The following is a 27,847-nucleotide window of genomic DNA, read 5'->3' as shown; positions in this document are numbered from 1 at the left end:
GAGCAGTCACCTGCCCCCAGGGCTTCCACCCTGGCCTCTTCTGGCTCAGTCTCTCTCTCTCCCCTAGAGGCCCATCTCTCCTCAGCTCAGCCAGTGTGCCAGAGAGCCTGATTTTATAATAGAGCCACACCCACAACCCTTTCAACCGTGCACAGATTAATCCACTTAAGAGGGCAGAGGCCTTCCAAAGGTCAGGTCTCCCAACAGTACGGCACTGGAGGCCCCGTTTCTAACGCCTGAACTTGGAGGGACATATTCAGCCCATAGTGCGTCCTTGCTCTTCAGTGCGCTTCTCTTATTGCCCCTTACTCCTCCCCCTTCCTTTCTCTTCTTCCCATCCCTTCTTCCTCCTTTCTCTTTCTCTTCTTGAAAGGCCTCCTCCCTCATGCTCTCTTGCCTCCTCAGAGTTAGTAACTGACGCAAATTGAGGCACTCCAGCCCCCCAACCTTCTTCATGGGGTTCTAGGTCAGTGGGAGCAGGGCTCCAGTCGGTTGGAGAGGAAAAGAGAAAACCTGTGAGCATGGAGGGACTCAGGCACCAGATATTGTCATCTTTTGGCGTGCCTGGCACAGACCTGGTGTTAACGTGAACTGAGTCACCGCTGGGCGTCAGGAAATTGCCAGGCAGAGAATATTCATGGTGATGGGCCCTGAGTCATCAAGAAAAGGTTGTGTTGTGCTTTGTAACCCACGTAGTCTATTCCAGGGAAGTTTATTTGCCAATTAGGCAAATTGAATGTTTTTTTTTTCTTACTAGGACGTCTTGGCTTTTCCAACAATATAGAAATTCCGTTTAAGCACAATGCTTCTACCTGACAAAGGAGGGGAGGGAAATGGCCTTTGTGTTGAGAGCCTTTGCTTATCTGTCCTTACACAAATACATCTTGGGTGTTTCCCGCGTGTTGACTTGTGGTCCTCAGGTTTCCTAGGACAGAAGTGGCAGTTGCACAGACCTTCACTTGCACGGTCCCTTAGCATCCGCTCCTTGGCTGGCAGGCCTGCTCCTTAACATCAGCTCCTTGGCTGGCAGGCCTGCTCCTTCCTTTCTGGCCTTAACAGTCCAGTGAGATGACTTTTTTAAAAAAATATTTTCTTTTTGCCAGGCAGTGGTGAAACACACCTTTAATCCCAGCCCTCAGGAGGCAGAGGCAAGTGAATGTCTGAGTTCTAGGCAAGTCTGGTCTACAAAGCGAGTTCCAGGACAGCCAGAGCTGTTTCACAGAGAAACCCTGTGTCATTTAAAAAACCAACACTGAAACCCAAAACTTTTAGCTGGGCCTGGTGACTCACATTTTTAATCCCAGTATTTATGAGGCAGAGGCAGGTGAATCTCTGGGTTTGAGGCTAGCCTGGTCTACAGAGTGAGATCTAGAATGGCCAGTACTACATAGAAAAACAAAGAAACAAAGTTTTAATTACAGTTATTTATTCGGGGGGTGCCATGATGGGGGGAATGCCATGGTGCCACAGTGTACCTGTGAGGACAGAGGACAGTCTATAGGAATCAGCTCTCTCCTTCCACCATGTGGATGCTGAGACCAAACTCTGGCTGTGAGCCTTGGCAGCTGCCTCTCTCTATGGCTGGGTGACCAGGCACCGCAGGCCACCAGAGATGGAGAGGTTTCCGGGACCTGGGACTTTGTGTTTAAATTGGGGACAGTACAGATTGCCTGGGACAGGTAGTGACTCTAGGTATGGAAACGTCTTGGGGCTGCTCTTGTCTGTAGGCAGTCCTAAAGCGGGACTTTGTTTTCAGTGATCCCAGAATCTCCTCAGAGGACGGAAGTGTGACCAAGGTGTCAGTGTCCTTCAAAGGCCCCCACATGTTTCTTTCTTTCTTCTTTTCTAAACAGGGTTTCTCTGTGTATCCCTAGCTGTCCTGGAACTCGCTTTGTAGACCAGGCTGGCCTTGAACTCAGAGATCTTCCTGCCTCTGCCTGGGATTACAGGCGTGCGCCACCACCACCCAACCATTCCACGATTCCAAAGGTCACCAAAGGCTGAGAAACTTACTGCTGCCAAAGCAGAAGTGAAACAGTAATGTGAGGAGTGTGTGTGTGCGCGTGCGTTTGTGTGTGTGTTTGTTCTTGTAGCTCTCCATCCAATACCCAGCACACAGATGCTTTTTTTTTTTTTTTTGGTTTTTTGAGACAGGGTTTCTCTGTGGCTTTGGAGCCTGTCCTGGAACTAGCTCTGTAGACCAGGCTGGTCTCGAACTCACAGAGATCCGCCTGCCTCTGCCTCCTGAGTGCTGGGATTAAAGGCATGCGCCACCATCGCCTGGCGCTTTTTTTTTTTTTTTAAGAATGGTCCCAGGCTGTGTATCTGCCTGCCCTGAGGTTCTGGATACAAGAGGAGTCTGCCGCTGTGACTCCTCCAGGGCCCCTCCCATTTGGATCCAGCCTCAGTATTGCTCTGGATTCTGGGTGGTCTTCAGCCCTGCACCTGGAGCCTTCATCTCCAGAAGTTTCTGGATTTCACCATGCTATACATGGTGTTGCTGACCGGGAGTAACTCTCCTGCCTGCCTGATGCCCTGTACGTCCTTCTCAGGAAACTCTCCACTTTCAACTTGTACATGAAGACCCACGGCTATGACGTCGAGCAGATATGGAGGGCCATTGAGGATGTCATCATCAAAACACTCATCTCGGCTTACCCCGTCATCAAGCACAACTACCACACCTGCTTCCCTAGCCACACGCTCAACAGCGCCTGCTTCGAAATCCTGGGCTTTGACATCTTGTTGGACCGCAAACTCAAACCCTGGCTGCTGGAGGTAAGGAAGTTAGGGGTGTGAGCTGTCCCCATTCCTGGGGTGCCTCAGCTCTGGAGACTCTGTCTTCCAGGCTCACTTGTAATGTTTCGATCAATCCTGCCCCTCCTTTCCCTGGTGCTCGCTGTTCCTGGGGCGTGACGCGTAGCTTGAGAAGTGGCCACCAGAGGGGGGTAGACGGCTGGAAATTAGAGGATTCACTGTGCCTTCTTGAGGTCCAGCCAGCTTTACAACTGCCTCCAGTCTCAGGCTCCGAGTGAGTGCAACGACCACTCTGCTTCCTGTGTTCCCCACAAAGAGGCTGTTCCTTCTCAGCGTTGCCTCCTGGCTCTCGGGGACCTGAGCAACCCAGTTCCAGACACCGGTCCAGGGGATTCAACCCCATGCGAGAGTGGAAAGAGGCAGAGATTTCTGAGCAGCTTCACTTCCTGACTACATTGGTCCGCTGGAACCTTAAGCAGTCATTCAACATGCACGAGGAATAAGGATACGGAGTTGTAGCTGGAATACCAGGGACTGTGACCTCCCTTACACTAAACCCTTATTCTCAGGTTCATGAAGGGGGCACTGTTTGGAGCTCCCACCCCAGAGAGAGAACAAGCGGCAGCAGCGAGCCTCCAGAAGCTGCTGGAAACCCACAAATGTAACACAAATGTAAATGAGCAATATTGACTATTTGTGGGCGGGAACTAGACTTCTGGCCTTCTTCAGCTGTCTCTTTTTTTCTAGAGTGAATCACTCTGCTTCCAAACTTAGAGTAGGCCTCTGTATTTCTCTCTTATGCTCTCTCCCTCCCTCTCTCTCTTTACAGTTTTTTTAAAAATGTATTTATTTTTAATTTATGTGCACTAGTGTTTTGCCTGCATATATGTCTGAGGATGCTGGATCCCTTAGAATTAGAGTTACAGACAGGCATGAGCTGCCATGAGGGTGCTGGGAATTGAATCTGGGTCCTCTGGAAGAGCAGCCCATGCTCTTAACCACTGAGCCATCTCTCCAGCCCCCCTTCCTTCCTTCCTTCATTCCTTCCTTCGTTCCTTCCTTCCTTCCTTCTTTCCTCATCATGTAGCCTTGTTTGACCTGGAACTCACTTTGTAGACCAGACTGGTCTCAGTCTCAGAGATCCACCTGCCTCTGCCTTCCTAGTGCAGGGATTAAATAAAGCATGTGCTACTTCCTCTGGTGTTCTTTCCTCTTTTTCTTTTCCCCTCCCCTCCTCTTCCACAACCCCCTTTTCTTTTGCTTTTTGAGACAGAGTTTCTCTATGTAGCCCTGTCTGTTCTAGAACTAGCTCTGTAGATCAGGCTGGTCTCAAACTCAGAGATCCATCCACCTCTGTTTCCCAAGTGCTGGGATTATGGTGTGCACAACCACTGCTGGGCTCACTTCTCTCTTCTTCCTTCCCCATTCCTTCCTTCCCTTCCTTATTCCTCCCGACCTTCCTCTCTCCTACCTTTTGTTTGTATTTGCTTGTTTATTTGAAATAGGGTGCCGTTTCAGAGCACAAGTTATTCTGAAACTTAATGCATTGCCTAGTTTGGCCCCAAACTGGTGACAGTTCTCTTGCCTCAGCCTCCTGAGGGGGCTTACAGGCATGAGCCACTATTGTCTCAGTCCTGCCTGATTAATCCCGTCACTGCAGGCCTCTTCCTCCCATCCCGGGCTGTGGGGAGCACAAGCGGGAGGACACACACTCGTGTGGCCGAGGACCTGCCGAGCGGGAGCTCTGCTTCCAGAGGAGACTACAGTGGTGCGGCCTTTAATCCCAGTCCTCAGGCAGCTGAGGCAGGCGCATCTCTGTTCCAGGTCGGCCTGGCCTACATACTGAGTTCCAGGCCAGCTAAGGCAATAGAGAGAGACTGTTTCAAAAACAAACAAACAAAATCCCACCTGCGTACACTAGAGGAAATTCTACTTCCTGCTCTCCCTGTTTTCTTCACAAGGGCTCCAGTGTAGACCTCTCTCAGCTCCCTGACAATCACAGCTAGGACCATGAGGCAGGCCCTGAAGGTGGCATCTTGGCCTCACCTCCGCTTTCACACTAGTCTGCCTGATCCCCAAATGCTGTTTTGTCGCCACAGGTCAACCATTCTCCAAGCTTCTCCACTGACTCCAAGCTGGATAAAGAGGTGAAAGACAGTCTCCTCTATGACGCATTGGTCCTCATCAACCTGGGGAACTGTGACAAAAAGAAAGTCTTGGAGGAAGAGAGACAGCGGGGACGGTTCCTGCAGCAGTGCCCATCTCGGGAGATCAGGTACGGCAGCGCCCTGTCCCCAGGCAGCCTTCTCTTTCTGCCCTGCCTCAGTGAGGCTGGCTTCTCTTTCTGCCCTGCCCTCAGTGAGGCTGGCTTCTCTTTCTGCCCTGCCCTCAGTGAAGCTGGCTTCTCTTTCTGCCCTGCCCTCAGTGAAGCTGGCTTCTCTTTCTGCCCTGCCCTCAGTGAAGCTGGCTTCTCTTTCTGCCCTGCCTCAGTGAAGCTGGCTTCTCTTTCTGCCCTGCCCTCAGTGAGGCTGGCTGTGCTGTTCCCAGCTGTAACTAAGGTCTACCAATTCTGTGGCCTTCCTGTCACTTCTTTAAGCTTTGGGGCTCTTTTAGTGAAGTGAGACTGCATTTACATGAGCTAGTAGGGGACTTAATGCCATCATGATATGAAGCTTTACCACAGTGCCTAGCACCACAGTTTGTTAGAAGTTAAGGTTCTAGACTGTTGGGGCAGTGAGATGCTATCAGCTGGATGACCTGAATTCCAGCCCTAGAGTCCATGTGAAGGAAGGAGAGGACCAGCTCCCCCAAGTTGTCCTTTGACCTCGTGTGCCCTCTGTGGCATGTATACATATATGCATACGTATGTACTAAATAAATACATATTTTTAAAAGAGCCCTAATTGTATCCTATTGTGGAAGCACTTGAATAGTAAGCCTAAGGTACCGGTCTCAAGCTCATGGCATTACCTATAGTAGGCAAACAGCAAACCCTCAATCACTGAGCTACATTCTCTGGCCTTGCTGTTGTGACGGTCTTCTTCTTTTTTTATTTTTGAGACAGGGTCTCTGCTGTAGTCTTTAACACATGCACGTGTGTATGCGTGTGTTTGTGTGTGTGGTATGCACATGTGCAGAGGCCACAGAAGGCCATCAGGTATCTTATTCTGTGTATCTCTGTCTCATTCCTTTGAGACAGGGTCCCTTCCTGACTCTGGAGCTAGACTGCTGTTCAGCGAGCCCAGAGATCCTCTTCTCTCCACCTACTTCCGCATCAGGGTTTTAGGCTGGTTGTGCGCATGCGCATGCTTATGTCTGCTCCGCCACGCATGCTCAGCCACGCCCAGCTTTTTATGAGACTGTTGGGCTCTGACCAAGGATCCTCAAGCTAGCAAACCATCTCTTCAGCCAGTCCTTGGTTTTTATCTTTTGGAGTTTTGTTTGCTCTTTTGATGCATTCTTCATGTGTTCTTGTTTTGTTTTTTGAGGTAGCATCAAAGGTACTTCAGGCCCCCACAGAATTTGCAATCCTCCTGCCCCAGCTTCAAAAGTGCTGGGATTACAGATGTGTATCACCATGCCCAATAGAGTGGATCATTGCTAACAAATGGGAATCCTGTATGGAAAGCTGCTTTACGGTGGAGAATTTAGCAATCTAGACAGTTCTGTTAAGACTGTGTGTGTCTTTGTTCCTGGAAACTGGAGGTTAAAATGGACACATATAATTATATGAAATAAATTGATTAGTATCATGTGTGAAGTTAGACATTACCAGTATAAGAAACCAAAGAATTCTTGTTGTTGTTGGAAAGCAAGCTTTGTCAACTCGGCCTGTCGTGTGCTGACAGGAGTTGCTTTGGCCTCTCCTGGGGCAGCATTTGCACTAGAAGCAGGGTCTTCCTCCTTCAGAGAGATTCTGCCCCCAGAAGGCCCCGAGCCCGCGCAAGGTGGTGCCTGATTGCTTTTCAGTTTGCACCACCCCTTCTCAGAGCCTAGGACAATACATCGTGTGTCTGCTCACAGCCACTTTATCATGTGATTCCTGCTCTACGTGCCAGGTGGAAAGGAGGTAGAGTGTTGTGCTGTGTGGTTCTGTCCAAGGAACCAAGGACACCACGATTCCCATCAGGAGACTGTCATGGGGAGATTCGACTGGCTCTAATTAGATCCAGAGTCCAGGGTCCCTGCTGCGGGGGGCCCCAGAAGGCCTTGTACTGTGCTGCTGTCCCTGATGCCCTCAGGAAGAAGGTGTCAGCTGGCACACTGAAGGCCTCCTTTGTGTTACTTGGCTGGAAAGCTCAGTGGTTTTTGACATCGCTGCAGTGTAGGAAGCTTCCTCCTGGGGGTGGGGTGAGGATGCTTCAGAGCATCCTGGCTCACAAAGGCTCATTAAGTCCATCTCAGAAGTCCTCCCATTTAGCAAAACACAAGCTGCTGTTCTCCAGAGAAGGGCAATGGGGGCCGGGAATGGGAAGGTGGCCACAGTCTGCCTGGTCTGATTGTGCCAAGGGGGAGGTGGATGAGACTTGGGTGGAATTGTCAGGCCTTGCAAGTGCCTCCCTGGAGCAGTGTGACACCGGCTGTCCCGGGAGTCCTAGAACCCCTGGTCCCAAACATTCTTGCTTTTATTTGGCAAATCCTGATCAACCACTGTTACATGCAGGGCCCTAGATGGCACCCAGCTTGGACATGACCCTTCCAAGAAGACACAAGGGCAGCCCTACATTCACTTTCCCAACAGGATGGAAGAGGTCAAGGGTTTCCAGGCAGTGCGGTTACAGAAAACCGAGGAATATGAAAAGAAAAACTGTGGCGGATTCCGGCTCATCTACCCGGGTGTGAATTTGGAGAAGTATGAGAAGTTCTTCCAGGACAATAGCTCCCTCTTCCAGAATACTGTTGCTTCCCGAGCCCGAGAGCTGTATGCCCGGTAGGAAGACTTCCGCTCAGGCAGAGGTGGGCTGGGGATTGTAGCGACCACCTGTGGCCCAGGTGGTAGGGAGAACTTCCGGGTCTCAGTTCCCAACCTTGCAGTGACAGAAGAGCATTCGGTCCGGGTCTCATAAAGACCAGGAACTGGAAGATTCCACAGTGCAGTGAGTGGACAGATGCCTCGCCCCACTGCTCAGAAGTGTGTTATGTGTTCAGGCTTTATGAAATCCAAGAGCTCGAAGGGAACCATCTGATTAGGTCCACTTCCCACCAAGTTCCCCATTGATGAGAGGGGATGCCAGAGCAGAGAGTAGGTCATAGAACAAGATGACACCGGAGGATTACCCTGTCTCCTGACTCCTGAGACCAGGTGATGTGCCCTGGTGTACCATCTTTCGTCCAGTCCCAGGATTCACTGGCCAGAGAGCCCAGCATATGAAGTGGCTCAACATGGGAGCCCCTGGGCCTTAGTCCTCCTACCCAAATCCTCTTTCCAGGGAAGGGTGAAGTAAATGCCCCCCTTTCTGTGCGATCTTCCTTGAAAGGGTGCTATTCCCTAGTCTGGGGTAGTTGGAAGGATGGCTCTTTATTCCCTAGTCAGGAGATAATCAGAAGGATTATCTTACCCAACGCCATTCTTGGCCTTCAGTCACTTGTGCAGGAACCTGTTTCTCCCTCCCATCTATTTCATTTTACTTTGTATCTGTGGGTGTTTTGCACATGTACGTCTGTGCAGTATGTGCATTCAGTGTTTGCAGAATCCCCTGGAGCTGGAGTTACAGATAGTAGTGAGCTGCCATGTGGGTGCTAGGATTTGAACCAGGGTCCTATAGAAGAGCAACAGGTGCTCTTAACCACTGAGCCATCTCTTTAGCCCCTCTCCACTCTTTCCATGATACTCACCTGCTCTTCAATCAACAGGCAACTGATCCAGGAGCTGAGGCAGAAACAGGAAAAAAAATCATTCCTAAAGAAAGAAAAGAAGACAGAGATGCTGGGCGAGTCTGTGGGTGAGCAGGCAAGAGACAAGATCCTGAAAACCGGGCAACAGAGACAGCAGCAGAAGTGCAAGACAGCCATCCATCCCCCCAAACAAGTAAACTCAGATGAGGGGGGTGTGTGTCTAACCAGCACCCTGCCCCAGCTTGGGCCGATCCGTGGGAGGGTACCACGGAGACCTCTGCTCCGGGCACAGACTCACTGACGGGCTGCCCTAAGGGCTGAACTACAAAGAAGGGATCTAGAAGGCACACAGACCTGGCGTCTGTTAGAGGATCCCTCCATCCTGACAGTAGAGAATGCTCACAGGTCTGTCTGTCCTTTCTGCCTCTGGAAGTAAGAGCAACCTCGCTGTGCGGGGGGGCCTGACCTGAGCCCCGTAGGGAGTGTGCTCCACTGCCCTCATCTGGCTGGGAATGGCCCTCGGGCAGGCTCCTGAGGAGGGCTGCTGGGAGACCTAGTCTTCAGAATACTTCCGGGGGATGCCTGAAAAGGGGCTTCCTGCCTGCTCGCTCTCTGCACAAGGTGGCCCATCCCTTGTTGAGCTGCCTCATTGTCCTGGGAGCTAAGTCTGTGGCTTCTATTTCCTCCACCTCCGGTTCTTAGTGAAAAGACGTGAATGACTTTCTGTATATCTCCGTACCGTTCTTGGGTTTTGTTTTTTGTGGTTTTTTTTTTGTTTGTTTGTTTGCTTGCTTGTTTAAGGTGGGGGTCTCATGTAGCACAGGCTGACCCCAAACTTGTTCTGTTGCACAAGATAATGTAGAACTGATTCTCCGGCCTCCACCTCCTAAGTGCTGCGATTACAGGCGTGAGGCACAAGGCCTAGTTAGTAAAGCGCTGGAGACCAAACCAGGGCCTCACGTACCTGCTAACTGAGCACTAGAATGCCAGCCCCCTCTCTCTAATCTTTTGTTTTGTTTTGTTTTTTTCAAAATGTCTCAATCTCACTGGCTGGCCTGGAACTCACTCAGTAGACCATGCTATAACTTGTGGTGATCCTCCTGCTCCCGCTAGTGGAGCGCTGGGATTGCAGGAGTGTGCCACCATCCCTAACTGTCTCCTTAGTCTTGAAGACTCACCTGGAAGGACAGGACTAGAGCTGGCTTGGGGTTTTCAACTTTGTTGGGTCACAGACTCTTTAGGAATCTGGTGAAAGCTGTGGAGTACCTTCCATCAAGTACACACTGTACTGTTTGAAATCTCAGTTTCAAGTTGCTAATGACTCGCTCCCCAATCCAGCCACAGGCTTTTGTAAGGGTTCCGGAACCCCGAGCTAAGAGTTCCAGACTAGAAAGTCTCTGGTGGATCCTGTTTCCTTTCTCTTCACCTCTTTTGCACCTTCCCTGGGGTGCAGATGAGTCTGATGGCGGATGGGACTGCGGTCCCCACGGGCTGTGTGTCTGGTTTCCTCCTTCCCAGAGCTACCACCCAGTGGCTTTAGTATCCTGCACACCTGACCTGTTCTTGAACATCAGAGGCATAAGGAACACTGAAACTGCCGGTAGCCTCCACCAGAAGGACTCCAAGAAGGAGGCCACCCTCGCTCCCTGCAAGCCCATGTCTGCGAGGTACTACAGTTCTGTCCCTGACCTGAGGAGTTCAAATCCCACCAGCTCTGGGACAGAGCTCCGTAAATGCAATTCCACAATCAAGGAAGTGAAGTCGGCCGATTCAGTGAATGTAGTCAGCAATGGCCTGGTAAGTCAAGGGCCGTGCTGAGGGGCGGAGGGGCTTTCCCTGTCCCTAACTTGTAGCTCTTTGAGTACCCACTGTTGCTACTGGAGTCTCAGCTTCCCTAGTTGACACAGTAGGATGGCATTACCTGCTGGAGGGTAAGCCTGGAATGGCTTTGAGGAAGACTTTTCCCCACCTGCTTTCTATAGGCAGGTTCCCCCTTCATGCTCCTTTTCTCCATGGGGGTAGGGTGGGGTGGGGGTAGGGTGGGGTGGGGTGGGGGTAGGGTGGGGGTGTCAAAAATCTAGATGCTGTCAGCATCGTGTGCCTGGCGTTGGTGGCACGCGCTTTTAATCCCAGCACTCAGGAGGCAGAGGCAGGTGGATCTCTGTAAGTTCCAGGCCAGCCTGGTCTACATGCTCCAAAGCTACAGAGGACCCCTGTCTCGGAAAACCAAAAAAAAAAAAAAAGAAAGAAAGAAAGAAAGAAAGCCCTATCTCAAAAGCAACAACAAAAATTTAGACTCAGATCACTTAAACAAAGAATATGCCTTGGGGCTCCATGACCTTGGGTTTGGCAGAAATTGTCGAGGATAGCAGCAAAAACATTAGACAAGCAAGACTTCATCAAACTCAGACTCTCGGCACAAACAACAATAAAGAGAGTAAAAAGTTGACCTACAGGGCTGGAGAGATGGCTCAGTGGTTAGATCACATGGCAGCTCACAACTGTCTGTAGCTCCAGTTTCAGGGGGTCTGATGCCCTCACACAGACAACACAAGCAGGCAAGCCACCAATGCACACAAAATAAAAATAAATGATAAAGTTATTGTATGCTAATGGAACAATGCTTGGATTATCCTAGAATCAACTTTTTTTTTTTTTTTTGGAGACACTCTATGTAGCTCTGGCTGTCCTGGAACTCACTATGCAGACCAGCTTGAATTTATAGAGATCTAGCTGCCTCTGCCTCCTGAGTGTTGGGATTAAAGGCATGTGCCACCATACCCTGCCCAGAGCCAACTTTAGGATTAATTTTGTTTTTGGTTTTTTTTGTTTGTTTGTTTGTTTTTTTTTTTGATTTTTCGACATAGGGTTTCTCCGTAGCTTTTGGTTTCTGTCCTGGAACTAGCTCTTGTAGACCAGGCTGGCCTCGAACTCACAGAGATCCGCCTGCTAGGAATAATTTTTAAAAATTGTGTGGATATGTGTATGTGTGTGTTTGCATGTGCATCATGTGTGCCAGGTGTTCACAGAGACCAGAAGAGGTTACCAGATCTTGTGGAACCGGAGCAGCCAGTGCTCTTAACCACTGGGCCACCTCTCCTGTCACCACCCGGGACCATTTCCGCCCTTTCTTTCTAGAGGAGCTAGAAGGGAGTCCTCCGCCTCCTGTAGTCTCATTCCAGGCTATTTTCTCTTTCAGCCCTTAACACCTGTAGAAACTTCCCCAGAATCCACAGCCCAGCTCTCAACCTCTCTGGAATCCCTGGCCAGCCTGAGCCTGACCACCAGTCCTGAGTGCAGCAGTTTGGAGAGTGTCCAAACGGTCTCCTGGAAGGGCAAGCAGCGGAGGGCCCCCCAGAAGCTGGTCCAGGAGAAAAAATCCAAACCTCCCATGTCTTCCAAACCCAGGAGTTTGGACGTGAGTTTGACCCTGATCAAGAACGAAGTGGGGCGGCAGCACCTGATGTCGGAGATTCTGCGGAAGGTTCAGATGAAGAAGAGGCGCTCCTTGTTCCCGGCCCCCAAGTCACGTGAGTGCTGGAGTGCGCCGACAAAACGACTCCTGTCATTAGCTTCTGGAGAGAATATAGTTTGTAGGCTCATGGCTTTCGAGGTCTGCGTTGGTGATGGGGCAGACATTGCTTTAGGGTCTTGGATGTGAGAGTGTCTGGACAGCAATGGTGGGGAGCGGAAGGGGAATGAAGCTCACCTATGGCTAGCCACTGTAGGTTCCGTTTTCCCTTAGGAACATCGGGTGACTAAACCTTAACTCTAGCATCAGGGCCAGGTCTGGTGGGGCATGCCTGAAATACCAGTAATCGGAATCAGGGGTTGAGACAAGAGGACCATGAGTCTGCAGCCAGCCTGAGCTACACAAGACACTTTCTCAAAGAGATAAATAATGGCCAGCACCCGTGCTGGACGGCTTAGAACTGTCTGTGTAGCTCCAGCGCCAGGATAGCCAAAGCCCTCTTCTGGCCTCCTTGAGTACCTGTACCCAAGTGGTTCTCATATAGACGTGTGGGTATATACACATCATAAAAACAAATAAAATTTATTTTAATTAATTTTATTCCTTGGTTTTATGTGTATGGGTGTTTTGTCTACATATATATATCTGCATACCACGTTTGTACCAGATGCCTTTGGGGGCCAGTGGGGACCAGAAGAGGGAGTTGGATTCCCTGGGGTTGGCCTGACAGACAATTATAAGCCACTCTATGGGTGCTAGGATTTGGACCTGGGTTCTCTGGAAGAGTAGCCAGTGTCTCACCTGTTGGGCTATTGCTCTAGCCTCAACAATTTTTAATTTTTTTTTTTGGCGGGGATGGCAGGGTTTTTCTGTGTAGCCTTGGCTGTCCTGTCTGTGTAGAACAGGTTGACTTCAAACTCACAGAGATCCTCCTGCCTCTGCCTCTCTAGTGCTGGGATTAAAGGCCTGTGCTACCACTGCCAGACATTAAAATTTTTAGAAAAATAAATAAAAATTAGTAGGACTGGTGAGATGGCCCAGCAGATGAAAAGGTGCTTGCCACACCACCCAGGTGACCTGAATTTGATCACTGGAACCTACATAAAGGTGGATGGGAAGAACTGGTTCCACAAAATTATTCTCTGACCCCCACTTGTATATTGTAGCATGCTAACTCATGCATATGTCCACATACACAACAATAATAAAGTATTTTCAATTATAAAACTAAAGGTTGGAGAAATGGCTTAACAGTTAAGATCACTGGCTATTTTTGACACACCCACAAGGCTGCTCACAACTGTCTATAACTCCATCCTAGGGAATCTGATGCCCTCTTTTGGCCTCTGTGGGCATCAGGCACACATCAGGTGCACAGACAGACATACAGGCAAAACACCCATATACATAAAAATATAAAAAAAATACTAAAAACAATCACAAAACTAGCAATGGCAAATTCAAACTAGTGCAACATTAGAGAGAAAGGAACCTGTTGAAAGAAGCCCCAGGTTTGGGGATTCCCAGAGCAAGAGAAGGGTTAGATCCTTCTCTCTGTCTGATGATGGAGACATGGCCCATACTCTTTCTTTTTTAATTTTTTAAAAATTATTTATTGGGGAGCTGGAGAGATGGCTCAGTGGTTAACAGCATTGCCTGCTCTTCCAAAGGTCCTGAGTTCAATTCCCAGCAACTACATGGTGGCTCACAACCATCTGTAATGAGGTCTGGCGCCCTCTTCTGGCCTTCAGGCATACACACAGACAGACTATTGTATACATAATAATTAAATATTTTTAAAAAATTATTTATTGGGGGCTGGAGAGATGGCTCAGTGGTTAAGAGCATTGCCTACCCTTCCAAAGGTCCTGAGTTCAGTTCCCGGCAACCACATGGTGGCTCACAACCATCTGTAATGAGGTCTGGTGCCCTCTTCTGGCCTGCAGACATACACACAGACAGAATATTGTATATATAATAAATAAATATTTTAAAAATTATTTATTTAATGTGCACTGGTGTTTTGCCTGCATATATGTTTGGGTGAGGGTGTCAGATCCTCTGGAACTGGAGTTATAGACAATTCTGAATTGCCATATGGGTCCTCTGGAAGAGCAGCCAGTGCTCTTAACCACTGAGCCCCTGACCCATTCGCTTTATTAAAGAGTCTCTATCCCCATTGAACCAAAGAGTTAATAGAGTGCTGGCTGATAGTCAATATTCCCAGCTCTTGTTCACATGAGACCCATTGCCTGTGCCAATCTTGGGCCACAGAAACTGTGTGAAGGAAGGAGCAATGGCTGACTCTGATTCCAAGCCCATTGGGAGCCTCGCGGGAGGTGGCCTTCGCCAGGAGATTGTGCTAACTATAGCAGCACAAGTTGATGATGCCAATGACTTTACCTTTCCAGAAAACCTGTCCTTGCCCAAGGAGTGGTGCTCCCACCGCCACAGCTCTGGCAGGAAGAGAGAGATGGATGTGCCCTCCGTCCTCCTGCAGCGTTCTCACAGCCATGCCAAATCTCTGAATGACCTTCTGGTAGTTGCCACTCAGGCCCGGCTGGACCCTCGGCCTAGCAGAAGCCATTCAGGTACTACAAGGGACCCAGGTACGACAAGGGACCCAGGTACGACAAGGGACCCAGGTACTACAAGGGACCCGAGCACACAGGACCCGCAGCACACTGCCACTGCCTGACTCTGGTCAGAAAGGATGTGAGAGCTCAGGTAGGTGCCTCCCCTTCTTCCCTGGATAGGTTGGCACGCTGTCCGCTCTTCTCTTGATCTTTCTGGAGTGTTGAGTATGTAGGAGGGTGGATGGATTGATGGAGACCTGTAGGTAAGTCAACAGCTGAGATTCTCCTCAAAAGATGACCCTGGCTTGGCCTATTTCTATAGTGCTGACCGCCCCCACCACGAAGTGCACTTTAGATCGCTGTTGTCAGATAAGGCTGGCCCCATAATGAGAAGGGAAGGGACAGAATGACAGGAACCTGGTGTTTCCACTGTGTGGAAGGGTCAGGGAGACCGTAAGGAGTGCTCTTTCAAAGCCTAGGTGTCTCTGAAGGAACGTCATATAAAAAAATCCATGAGAAGAGGCTAGCGCTGCTCAGTCACCCTCATTCCTGCCGCGGAAATGAGATTGTTACCAGATATGCTGCCCTGACCCCCTGGGCGTCGCCTGGGTGTTTGTGAAAACACATGTTCTAGAGCCAATGAGCTGGCTCAGCCCATAAAGCATCTGCTGCCAAGTCTGAAGGCCCGAGTTCGATCCCTGGTACTCACATAGCAGAAGGCGAGCACTGGTTCCTGCCAGTTACCCTCTGCCCTCCACAAATGTGACCCCCACAGTGATGTAATGAAATTTTTAGTGCATATTTCAGCGCAGATAGCGGCTTGTGCCTGTGCTCGCTGCCTCGTGGTGCTGAGGCATGGGGAGCAGCAGCTCTATGAGCAAGCAAGGGATAGACGCCACAAGACCCCGTAAAATGAATTTTAAAACGCAGCGAGGGAACCAGGAGTTGAGTGTATAGGCTTGTAATCCCAGCACTTGGAAAGCAAGAGGCAGGAGGATCACCACAAGTTCAAAGCTAGCTTGGTTTACAGAACAAATTTCAGACCAGCCAGGGCTACAGAGTGAGACCCTGTTTCAAAGAAAAACAGGCCTAGTGGTTCACAGCTGTGATCCACGCTCCAGGGAAGCACCGAAGATGGGGAGTTAAAGAAATCCAAGGACAGGGGCTGGAGAGATGGCTCAGAGGTTAAGAGCACTGACTGCTCTTCCAGGGGTCCTGAGTTCAATTCCCAGCAACCACATGGTGGCTCACAACCATCTGTAATGAGATCTGGTGCCCTCTTCTGGCCTGCAGGCATAGAGGCTGAACACAGTGTACATAATAAATAAATTTTTTTAAAAAAGAAAGAAATCTAAGGATATTAAGACCAGTCTAGGCTGTGGTAGACCCTGTCTCAAAAAAAAGAGAAGAAAACGGGAAGTCACAGATTCCACTAAAAGCTTTTATCCATATTCAGGCCCAGGAAGGGGGCCTCTGGGTACAGGTTCTTGCCCACAGGCCTGAGGCCCCAGTAGAATCACCAGATCCCACAAGCTGACAGGAGAATGGCTTCAGGAAGCTGTCATTTGACCTCTACATATGTGCCATGGCATGAACACACATAAACACACGCACAAAATAAATACAAGTTTAAAAAAAATTGGTGTTTTGAGACAACCCTGGATGTCTTTTTTTTTTTTTTTTTTTTTTTTTTTTTTTTTTTTTTTGGTTTTTCGAGACAGGGTTTCTCTGTAGCTTTGGAGCCTGTCCTGGAACTAGCTCTTGTAGACCAGGCTGGCCTCGAACTCACAGAGATCTGCCTGCCTCTGCTTCCCGAGTGCTGGGATTAAAGGCGTGCGCCACCACCGCCCGGCAACCCTGGATGTCTTGAACTTATTCTGTAGACCAGGCTGGCCTCAAACTCACAGAGATCCACCTGTTTCTGCCTCCTGAGTGCTGGGATTAAAGGCGTGTGCCACCACTACCTGCCCCCCCCCCCAATTTTTTTTTTTTTTTGATTTTCGAGACAGGGTTTCTCAGTAGGTTTTGGTTTCTGTCCTGGAACTAGCTCTTGTAGACCAGGCTGGTCTCGAACTCACAGAGATCCACCTGCCTCTGCCTCCCGAGTGCTGGGATTAAAGGCGTGCGCCACCACCGCCCGGCTCCAAATTTTTTTTAAAAAGAGTTTATTTTTATTATTTACAACTTTTAGGGCTAGAGAGATAGCTCAGTGGTTAAAAGTTTGAGGACAGCCTGTTTTACAGAGCAAATTCCAGGACAGGCTTCAAAGCTACTACACAGAAAAACACTGTCTTGAAAAACCAAAGGAGAAAGAAAGAAAGAAAGAAAGAAAGAAAGAAAGAAAGAAAGAAAGAAAGAAAGAAAGAAAAGAAAAGAAAAGAAAGAGAAAAGAGCATTGAGTGGAAGGTTAAGAACCCTGGCTGCTGCTCTTCCAGAGGTCCTGAGTTCAACTCCCCGCAACCACATGGTGGTGTCTCACAACCATTGATAATAAGATCTGGTGCCCTCTTCTGGTGAGCGGGGATACACACATACATAATAAATTTAAAAACTGAATGAATAAATAAATCTTTAAAAAAATCTTCTAGTCTTTATTTTTATTTTATGTGTGGGTGTGTTTTGCCTGCATATATGTCTATACACCATGTTCATGCAGCACCCTTGAGTCACTGTGTGGGTGCTGGGAACTGAACTCGGGTCTGCAGAAAGAGTAGCCAGGGCTCTTAACTGGTAAACCATTGCAGTCCCTTTTTATTAATTTTAATTATGTGTATGTGTCGGCATGTGGATTTGTACTTGTGCCCAGAATGGCCAGCGGCATTGCATCCCCTGGGTTGGAGCTAAAGTCATGTGGGTACTGGAAACCAAGCTTCAGTCCTCTGGAAAAACAATGAGTACTCTTAACCACTAAGTTATCTTTCTAGCCAAAGAAAAGTTTTATTTAATAAGTCTGTCAATGTGAATTAATAGGGGTTGGAGATGTAGCTCTGATGTAGAATACTTGCCTAGAATGCACAATGACTCAAGTTCTGTCCCCAGTGCCACAGAAAATAATGACAAAAACAATAGTAAAAATCAGAACACACACACACATAGACAGAGAGAAAGAGAGGGTTGTATAGGGACAGCCTGAGGGGTCGGTGTGGTGTGGAGAGGCTGGGGCAGACAGATCATCTCCGGGGTAAGATGGTCTAGGATACAGAGTGAAGCTTTCTCTCAAACAAACAAGACAGTTAAGAACAATACAAGCAAAATCATGGAGAGAGGGTGTGGCAAAGTACTTCCTGCACTGACTGTCGGATCGAACTGAACCCACAGAAAAGGCTAAACGTAGCTTTGCTCTTTCTTCCCCTAACCAGACTGTTGATCCCCTCAGAGCACAAACTGCCTCCACATTTGACCAGAGTGGTCCTTTCGTCAGCTCTTATTTCTGCCTATCTAAAGATTTTATTCTGATTCTCTTTAAAGATTTATGTATTTAAGCCAGATGTGGTGGTGTGCTCCTTTAATCCCAGCCCTCGGAAAGGCGGAGGCCGGTGGATCGCTATGAGTTCCAGGCTACCTAGGGCTATGTAAAGATTTACGTGTTCTTTTAATGTGTATGAGTGTTTTGCCTGCATTTATGTATGTGTACCATGTGGATGTCTGGTACTCGTGGAGGCATCAGATCCCCTGGAACTGGAGTTACAGATGTTTGTAAGCTGCCCTGATGCTGGGAATGGAACAAGAACAAGAGAGGTGAGCGCTCGCAACCTCTGAGCATCTCTTCAGCCCCCTGTCTTTATTTTTACCTATGTATGTATGTATGTATCTGGGTGGGGTCTGCGCACGTGAGGGCAGTACTCTCAGGGCCCCGGGGACCATTTCCGGTGCCCTGTAGCTAGCGTTACAGGTACAGTGTGGGTGCTGGGAACCAAACTCACGGCCTCCCAAAGAGCAGCACTTGGTCTTGGCTGCTGGCTGCTGAACTACCCCTCTATTCCCTTTTCCTTCCTTTCCTCTTTTTCTTCTCTCCTCCTCCTCTCCTCAGTCTAGCCTAGTTTTTGGGAGCCTCCTGCCTCAGCCTTTCACGTGCCTGGATTATCGTGTGAGCCACACTTCCTGCTTTGAGTCAAATATTTCTGATGCCCAAGTCCCAAGATCTCTACCACCCACCTTTCAAATATCTGTTCCATTATTATTCTTGAGTCAGAACTGAGGGTGTAACCAATGGCTCTCCAGTGAAGGCATTTCTGCAGGAGGCTGGGAGAGCACAGGTTGAGAGGACTCTGAGAATATTAGGGGTGACCAGATGGCAGATCTGGCCCTCTGCTTTCAGGACAAATAATGGATTCTAATAATTGTCCCTGAAGTCAGCAGACCACAACAACTGATAGATAAGAAAGCAAGCTCACAAAAGATGAGTTGTATTCAGCAGAATGCCTAACTCTCAGGTGTGGACTAAAAAAACACGAGAGCCCTGTAAGAAAAGGGCTTTCGTGTGATAAACAGTGGTTGAGTGAGGGGAGGAGCAGCGCAGGGGGCCACGTGGTGGATCAGGGCTTTGTTCCGTAAATGTAATAACAGTTTACTTTCCATATAGCAGATTCGCAAACTATAGCTCCTGGAATCCCCATGGCAGTACTGAGGTTGGCAAGGCAGGTGTTATTTGAGCCACAGTTTGTAGGTAAAGAAAGTCAAGGTTTGCCCAACTTTACTCAAGTGGTGGACTCAGGACAGACAGACAGCATCTCTTCCCCTTTACTGTGCTGCTGTGAGCTTAAAGCCTGTCTGCAGACGTCACCACAGGCCCATCGTCCTTCCCTGGACGCACAGATAGAAGGAATGGGTTGGTCACTGAGCCAGATGTGGATCTGGGTAGAGATTATGATCACGGGGTTAGAGAGCCCAGTTAATAAGGTCACAAGGATGATTCAGGTGGCCTCGGCGATGGTGACCATCGTGACTGTGGTTATCTGCTCTTGCTCCGGCTTGGACAAAGGCGTTTATTTTTGCTGTTGGAAACACTGTGCTCAGTCCTCTCAGATGTGTCTTTGTCAAATGGGGAGACTGAGGCAGAGAGGCTAAGTAACTACTGTCCGAAAGCATGCTGCCACTGCCTCCTTTTTCCTCCCCTTTTAAAAAAAGCATTATTATTTCAAGAAATTGTTTTGGACAAAGTCACACTAGTTTCAAGCTCCCCATCCTCCTATCTCTGTTCTTCAAATGCTGGGGTTACAAATCTGTGCCCTGACATCCAGTTCTTGGCTTCTTTGTTTTTAGTTTTCTTTTCTTTTTGATTTTTCTTTTTAAATTTATTTATTTTTACTTTATGTGCATTAGTGTTTTGTTTGTATGTATGTTTGTGAGAAGGTGTCAGATCTTGGGGTTACAGACAGTTGTGAGCTGGCATGTGGGTGCTGGGAATTGGATCCGGATCCTCTGAAAGACCAACTAGTACTCTTAACCACTGAGCTATCTCTCCAACCCCTTCTTTTCGGGTTTTCAAGACAGGATTTCTTTGTATAGTTCCAGTTGTTCTAGAACTACCTCTTTATACCAGGCTGGCCTCAAACTCACAGAGATCTGCATGCCTCTGCCTCCCAAGTGCTGGGATTAAAGGTATGAGTTACTACCACCCTGCCATGTTTTTTTATTAAAATATTTTTTTCATACAATATATTTTGATCATGTTTCTCCTCCCTCAACTCCTTCCTCATCTTCTGAACCTCTCTCGCCACCCAATTTTGTTCTTTCTCTTTCTCACCCCCCTCAAAAAAAACCCAAAAAACCAACCAGCCAGGTGGTAGTGGCGCACGCCTTTAATCCCAGCACTCGGGAGGCCGAGACAGGCGGATCTCTGTGAGTTCGAGGTCAGCCTGATTTACAGAGTGAGTTCCAGGACAGGCTCCAAAGCTACAGAGAAACCCTGTCTCAAAAAACCAAACCAAACCAACAACAACAAAAAGCACCAAAACAAACAAACAAATAAACCCTACAAAATTGAAAATCAAAACAGGGAAAAGACCAATAAGACAAGAGTGCCAAAACAAAATGAAACAAAAAATCCAAAAAACACCACTGAGTTTGTTTTATATTGACCAACTGCCTCTGAGCATTGGGCCTGCCCTGGCATATGGCTGATAAATCCAGTGAGACTGCATTGGAGAAAACCGATTTCCCCTTTTCCAGCAGGCACAAACTGCAGGCAGCTTCTTGGTTAGGGAGGGGTCCTGTGTGCCCTTGTCCCTATTAGATGTGCAGCTTTTAACCAGTACTGTACGCTGTCTGCAGTCAGCCGTCTTACCACTTTTGACAATCCGTATCAAATGTCCAGGTGGTCAGGCTGTAGGTGATGCGGGTGGTAGCTCCTGGTGCACTGGGATGTGACTCCTGAGCACCTCCTGATTCACTAGGTAGAAGTGATGACATGACTTTAGGGCTGGATGTGGCCTAAGTGGCAGAGCACTTGCCCTGCTTCATCCTCAACTTCACAAAGAGGGAAAAGGGAGGACTAATTAGCTTTACCATTCCAGAGGCCTTTGTAGAAGATAACCTAAGAAAAATCTTTGTTTTTTTCTCCTTTCTAGAATCAGAGTGAGTCTTTGCTGTTTTTCCTTTCCTACCTCTTACTCCAGGAAATGATTTGTCTCCAGCCAGTATCTTCAGAATGGACTGGAAGATTCATTCCCTCATCTAGAAATTCTGGTCTGATAAATAGGTCTCATTGGCACCTTTGAGGACAGTGCTGCCTATGGGACCAGGACTTCTAGGAATCGAGTGCTGCTCCCCTAGAACGGTTGCCTCAGCTGTGGAGCGCCTCTGGGTCCCTCACATGATGGCCACTGTCATCTAGAACATTCCTCCAGGCTAAGCAGCTCGAGGGAGGAGTGAGGGGAGGACTCCCAGTCTCCAGGAGTCCGGAGCCCTCATTCTACCCACTGGCCTGTGTTAGTCTGCCCTTCCCTCTAAAGAAAAGAAGGCAGAACTAGGACCGAGTGTGGTGGAATTCTGAGTCTTGATGGAAAGAATCAGGACAGTTGCAAATTCACCAACAAAAGCGGTCATCTCCTTCCAGCCGGCCCAAAGGCCTGCCACCTCGGGCCCCAGGCTGCCACTTGCTGCCACCTCCCCTTCAGTCTTGCTGGCAAAGACGGTAGCGTGAGAGTACCTAGCCTGCAGGGGATGCTTCCATTGACCTGCAGAAATTATATATCTTCCCTCATGTTTACATTAATAAAATAAATTGCCATGCTCGATACTAGGAAGGAGCCTGGTCCAGAATGGGAGGCGGGATGGTAGTTCCCCTGGGCACCGCTCACTGATCTACTGAAATATGCCAGGTGCTCTGGAAGACTTTGGGATGGAAGATCCACGGGAAGCCCTGTCCTTTCGTTAGGATCCAAGAGCCTGGAATGACCTTGTCTGCCGCAGAATGGAGCCCCCTTTCCTTTCATCAAGCAGAGAAAGCTAGTTTCCAGGTGTAACAGCTCGTTCTACCTGCCAGCTCTCGCTGTGTTCTCTAGAATGTGGCATGAGGCCTTTGTCTCCTTTGCTCCTTCTGGAGTTGGATTTAGGGGTGGAGGGAAGGGTTTTGTAGGGAAGTATGGGGAGTCTAAGAGTGAGCACCACCTCACTGTGTTGGATGTTTGTGGGAATGGATTTCCAACCTCAGCAAGGTCTGAGGCATTTAACCTCACAGTCCTCTCCAAGGAAAGGACCTGAATTATCCAAGGTATTGAAGTCTGTTAATAAGGTAAAGCCAGGTTTGTTTTCCCTAACAGACATTTGGGTTCCAGTACCCTTGCTTCTTGCTTCCAGAGCCACGGCCAGCTTCACGGCTGCTGTCTGGAATCCGTGTAGTCACTCAGCGCCCCGTGCACAGAGGGACTCTGCCCGTGGTGCAGCTCTCTGCGGGCCCCATCTTGAAATGTGCAGTGAATTCTGGACAGCGAGTCTTGTGCTGGCATCTTGCACTTGGCCGTCCCTGTTATTTAGCATGTGCTGTTCCACCTAAAGTGCTAAAAACCTCTGGGTTCTCCAGTGAGAAGGGGAAACAGCAGGCTGTCTTCCTGACTCTGCCCATCCAGAGGCTGTGGAGGGTAGTTATCTGCTGAATGCTAATGGGTCAAGGGAGGATATGGGGGCGGGGGAATGGGGGCAGAGGAGGCCTTGCTCTGTGGAGTGTGCAGTAGAACAACACAAGTTCACAGATGGAGCCCGAGTTAAACGCCAGTATCTGTGGATGAGAAGAAAACATGTCCACCTGGTGGCCAAGTCCACTTCTAGCCAAGGGGTCAGAACAGGATAAAGAAAATTTTAAACCTGTATGGGATGTAGATTGCAGTATAGAAGCCTAGGAGTTGATAACTATGGAAGGTCCGGTGACATTCGGCTGCATTAGCAAGGAATGTTGGGAGATGAAGATGGAGACAGCTTGAGAGACCGCACTGCGGACCCCAGGGGCCCTTTGCTCCTTCCACCTAACTGCTTCCCTCATGATAGTGAATTGTCTGTGACTGAACTGTATGTTTTGACATGTTTTACCTGCATGTATGTCTATCTGTGTTCTTAGTGCCTGTGGCAGCCAAAAGAGGGCTGTGATCCCCTGGAGTTGGATTTACAGATGTTGTGAACCACCACGTGGGTAGTAGGACTCTAACTGAGGTTCTCCGGAAGAAAAGCCAGTGCTTTTAGCCACTGAGCCATCTCTCCAGCCCCTTACTCCTTGAGGTTAAACCAAAGTAACAAGGACTTCATGGAGGAATTCAATAAATGTTTGTTCAATGGATTATGAAGAGGATCTAAAATGTTATCCTGGGAACTGTTTAAGCCAGAGTGTAGTGGAGACCTTCGAAGGGTTTGGATGGGAGAGAGATTTTATTCAGTGTTAGAAGATGTCTCTGTAGTGACGGTGGAATGATGGATTAGAAGGAAGAGGCCCACAGAGGAAGGAAGCTGGAAGCCTCATAGGGTGCTCCTGCCTTCAAACCTTCACAACACCTAAAAAGATGAGAGATTGTGGGGAAGTGGGGAAAGGACAGTTGTACCTCAGAGAAGTAGACAAAAAAGAAAGTAGCAAATGACAGACACACCAGAGAGCAGGCACACAGCGGCTGGGGGCATGGAAGCAAAAAGAAAGGAATTGCGAGTTCCCTGAAAAAAGCTAGGGTGACTTGGGAGGACATAGATCACCTCATCTGCTTCAGAAGGCATCTAAATGCATCTCTGCCTTCTGGCAGACCTCAAAGAGCAACCCCCATAGAGAAGGTCCAAGCACAGACGTGATGTCCCTAACAGCTAAGTTTGTGTGTGTGTGTGTGTGTGTGTGTGTGTGTGTGTGTGTATAAAATCCATCTTGGGGACCAGAGGGATGGCTCAGTGGGAAAGGGCACTTACCAACAAGCTGACAATCTGAGTTCAAGCCCCTGAATCCATATGGTAGAAAGAGACAACTAACCCCTGTAAATCGTCCTCTGATGGTCACGTCCTCTGATGCTGTAGCTTGCATGCCCACACACATCTTCACACAGACACAATGTAGATAGAGTCTTGAGAGATGGCTCAATGGTTGAGAGCCCTTACCGGTCCTGGAGAACACCTGGATTAGGTCCCCAGCACAGTTCACAACCATCTATGAATCCGGTTCCAGGATATTCAGCGCCCTCTTCTGTCCTCCTCAGGCACAACATAGGCAAAACACTAATAAAAGCAAAACATTCTCTGGATCAGGCTGGCGTTGTCTTGACACCGTGTTAGAGCGCCTCCTTAGCATGCTGAGGCCCTGGGTTCAGTCCTGAGCATCTCACATGGAAAGGACCTAGACAGTTCATGTATATGTGCTTCTCCCTAGACTGAATGAGTCCCTTTGGCTGAGAGAGATGTTTGTCTGAACTAGGAGCTGGGGAGACGGAGGGTAAAAGTGCCTGCTGTTCAAGAATGAAGATTCTCCAAACCCACACAAGAAACCAGGCATGGCTGCTCGTATCTGTAATCCCAACTCTCAGAGAGTTGTACAGATCCCAAGATCTGACCGATCATGAGATCATGAGCTCACATGTATCACACACACACACACACACACACACACACACCACACAAAAGAGAGATCCACAGACACGCACACATACTAAACATTGCTCTCTGGTAGTAATGGGTGCTTGGTGTGAGTGGAGCCCTGGGCTCATTCCCAAGCCCATCAATAATAAACCTTCCCCGAAGGTTCTGATGCATGACCATCATTTGGATAAATGCATGACCAGTTTTAGGAATGATTTGGTCCGCCCCAGCCCTGGATGGCCCTATTCACTTCAGGCTGGGTGGCCCTTGCTGACCTTAAAAGGCTGGCTGCTGACTCCCTCTTCCCTCCACCCGGGTAGGGAGTGTAAGTCAGGCAGATAGGCAGCTGTTCCAGGCCCCCCTCCCAGCCAAACTGGGTGATCACATGAGCCAAATGCAATCATTCACAACCCTTGTCCCTACAGCTGGCACGTCACTTAACTAAATTACAGCACCCAGTGGCATTTCAACCCGAGGAATCGAAAAAAAGCAATAAAGTGAGTTTTGCAGATTGTTGGGAAGGCAATGACGACCTTGAAACTGCAATCCACTAAGCATTGCTTTCAATTATTTTGCCTTCTCCTGCCATGACTCTCAAGTCACTACCGAACAGCCTGGGGAAGCCAGAGGCAGCATTGTCATGTGGCAGGCACTTCATCTCTCCAGTGAGCACACCCACCGTGTGCTCCCGAGGTGGCTGGAGGCTCTAGCAGTGGCCTTGGACTGGGAGGGGATGAGATTGTCGTGAGTAAAAGTTCTTCCCATCTGGTCAGGCACCTGCTAATCACGCTCCCTCCACCCTGCCACAAAACCATGCATCCTGACTGGTCCAGCACAGCCTTCAGCGCCAGTCTTTCTTGCTTCCTTGCCCCTCGCTATGCCTCCAGCATTGACTGCTGCTCCCAGAAAACATAAAAGCACATTGAGAAGCAAAGCCTCCCCACATCTTTTTGGCTCATTCCTTTCCCGAGTTTATTTCCTTTTAGTCCTCGGGTTTGTACCCAGGGCCAGCTGTTTCAAAGGGAAAGGCTGGGCTGTGGGCACAGCACACACCCTTCTTTCGAAAAACCCAGCAGCCTTGCGGTGGTGATGACCCAGTGGGACCCATCCATCTGAGAAAGGGGCAGATGCTTGAGAAAATGGACAGCGGCCTGGAGACAGATTTCACTTGCCTGGAGCAATGTTAGCCAGCACGGTTATCAGAAGCAGAGCACCAGCTGCCTCAGCAGCCATGCCAGCGGGACAGCAAACACCAAAATCCTGTTGGCAGAGCCAGCAAGACCATTACAACGTGGCCAAAGCAAACAGAGGCTGAGGCAGGCTTGCTGCAACGGACTCTCATTTCCCCTTGGATGTGGCAGAGGGAGAGGATGAGCCAGCTAGGCTCACGTGTCAGAACATCCAGTAGCCATAGGGTGCTTGCTGGCATCCATTCCCCAGGCCTTGGCATCTAGGCTAGGTTCCCATACCCTCCTTTTGGCTCAGCCCCAGATGGAAGAAAGGCTACTGAAGATGAAAGTGGTTCAGATTGTCTTGGTGTGCTCTTTCCAGCAGTCCTAGGAGCTTAGTATTCTTCCCATGCTACAGAGGTGGAAACTGAGGCTGGGGACAGCAAGATCAGAGTCTTCAGTCAGGTTCTGACCCAGTGTGCACCGCTTTTCCTTTCTCTCCCATCCCAAATTCTGTATCCCAGAGTCCCTTCACAGGCAGAGCCCCCCACATTCTAAGAGGCATTCTTTTTTTTTCTCTTCCCATTTAGTAGCTCAGAAGCAAAAGCACAGAACAGGGGCAGATACTTAGCTTTCTACAGCAAACAGCCAATTGATAATCCCCCCATTTTGTCTCCCACACCCATCAACACAAATGGAATCCCGGGGAGGAAAAATATGCTTTCGTATGTATATTTATTTATTTGGATATTTCTGCAGTGTTTTCCTGCATTTAAATGTGAAAGATCTCAGGACCATTGGAGCCTGAGCATCATTTGTTTCTGTTTGGGCAGAGTCTGAATGGGTCCCTTATGGCCTGCAGCCCCTTTGACATCTCTAGAGTCCAATGTGCCCATGAAAAGCTGTTGGTTGGAAATTTCTATATAGTAGCTATATTCATATCCAGTGAAAGGCTGCTTCCTATAGAAGGAAGAGGTATTGCTCCTTCTGCGTCTTCATTTTCTTAGTAGATTTTCTTTCTTTCTTCCTTTCTTTCTTTCTTTCTTTCTTTCTTTCTTTCTTTCTTTCTTTCTTTCTTTCTTTTTCTTTTCTTTTTTCCCCCTAGACAGGGTCTCTCTGTGTAGCTTTGGACCTTGTTGTCCTGGAACTCGCTCTGTAAACCAAGTTGGCCTTGAACTCACAGAGATCCGACAGCTTTTGTCTCCCAAGTGCTGGGATTTAAAGAGTGCACCACTGCCTCCCGGCTCTTAGTAGACCTTATAATTATTTGCTTCCAGAGAAAGGGCCGGAAAATTTCCTTCTCATAAGGAGCTCTGGACCGAGGACCATGTGGGTGGATTTCTTTTCCCCGGTTCTGCACGGGAGGATTAGGGGATAGTTTGCCGGGGCCCCTGTTCGGGAGAGGGAGGCCTGTGAGGGGCTGGACGTCCTGTAGAGAAGAATCGCTAAGGGAAGGCTCCTTCAGACGAATTTGCTCAGTTGGAATTTTAGTCCACGTCGTTTCGTCCTCACCTAAGCCGGGACCGCTGCTGCTAACGACGACGCAGGGCCTAGATCTGGGTAGCAGCTGTACCAGGACCCTGTGCTCAGGGTCCCTCGCTGAGTCCCTGGCGGCCCTCTGACTCCGCTCTCCTGGCCCAGCGCCGCGCAGGCCTGAAGACTCCCAGCAAAGCCAGGCCTTCGCCCCAGCGGGGTGGGAGGAGAATCCTCCCCAGATGGGAAGGAGTAGAGCTTGGATTCGGGTGGAAATACTCAGGGCTGGGCAGAGTCGCTGGTTTCCAAACTCTTTCCTCTCCCATCTCTGCTTGATTCACTCTTGGCAAAGCCACCCAGAGTACAAATCAGCCGCCTTCAAGCACTAACCCCACCCCCCAATCTCCCGCTCCCCTCAAGCATCTAATTGAACCCGGGATGCAGCACCGGAATAAACCAGTGTCTGTCTGCGGCGGCAAGAATGAATTTGACGGTGACTCTAGGTCCCAGTGGGACCTGCCCCAACC

At 49.0% G+C, this 27,847-nt stretch overlaps 1 protein-coding gene across 4 annotated transcripts in view; it reads left to right on the top strand.

Moving 5' to 3' along the window:
• The window catches only part of Ttll6 (tubulin tyrosine ligase like 6), a 30,924-nt gene extending 8,131 nt beyond the window's left edge, over positions 1 to 22,793 (top strand). The window contains exons 6-13 of one of the 4 annotated variants that reach the window (XM_075990976.1): positions 2,553 to 2,778; positions 4,857 to 5,032; positions 7,421 to 7,687; positions 8,611 to 8,785; positions 10,111 to 10,389; positions 11,792 to 12,122; positions 14,476 to 14,791; positions 21,258 to 22,793. In XM_075990976.1, coding sequence (XP_075847091.1) covers positions 2,553 to 2,778; positions 4,857 to 5,032; positions 7,421 to 7,687; positions 8,611 to 8,785; positions 10,111 to 10,389; positions 11,792 to 12,122; positions 14,476 to 14,762 — 1,741 coding nt within the window. In that variant the 3' untranslated portion in view covers positions 14,763 to 14,791; positions 21,258 to 22,793. Of the gene's footprint in view, positions 1 to 2,552; positions 2,779 to 4,856; positions 5,033 to 7,420; positions 7,688 to 8,610; positions 8,786 to 10,110; positions 10,390 to 11,791; positions 12,123 to 14,475; positions 16,038 to 21,257 lie in introns of those variants that run through there. The other 3 variants (XM_075990978.1, XM_075990975.1, XM_075990979.1) reach the window with 3 other exon arrangements.
• The last annotated feature ends 5,054 nt before the right edge of the window (positions 22,794 to 27,847 follow it).

This window comes from Microtus pennsylvanicus, chromosome 11, assembly GCF_037038515.1.
Source record: "Microtus pennsylvanicus isolate mMicPen1 chromosome 11, mMicPen1.hap1, whole genome shotgun sequence".
Taxonomy (NCBI): Eukaryota; Metazoa; Chordata; class Mammalia; order Rodentia; family Cricetidae; genus Microtus; species Microtus pennsylvanicus.
The sequence above is the reverse complement of the archived record's forward strand: the minus strand, read 5'-3'. Positions and strand labels throughout refer to the sequence as shown.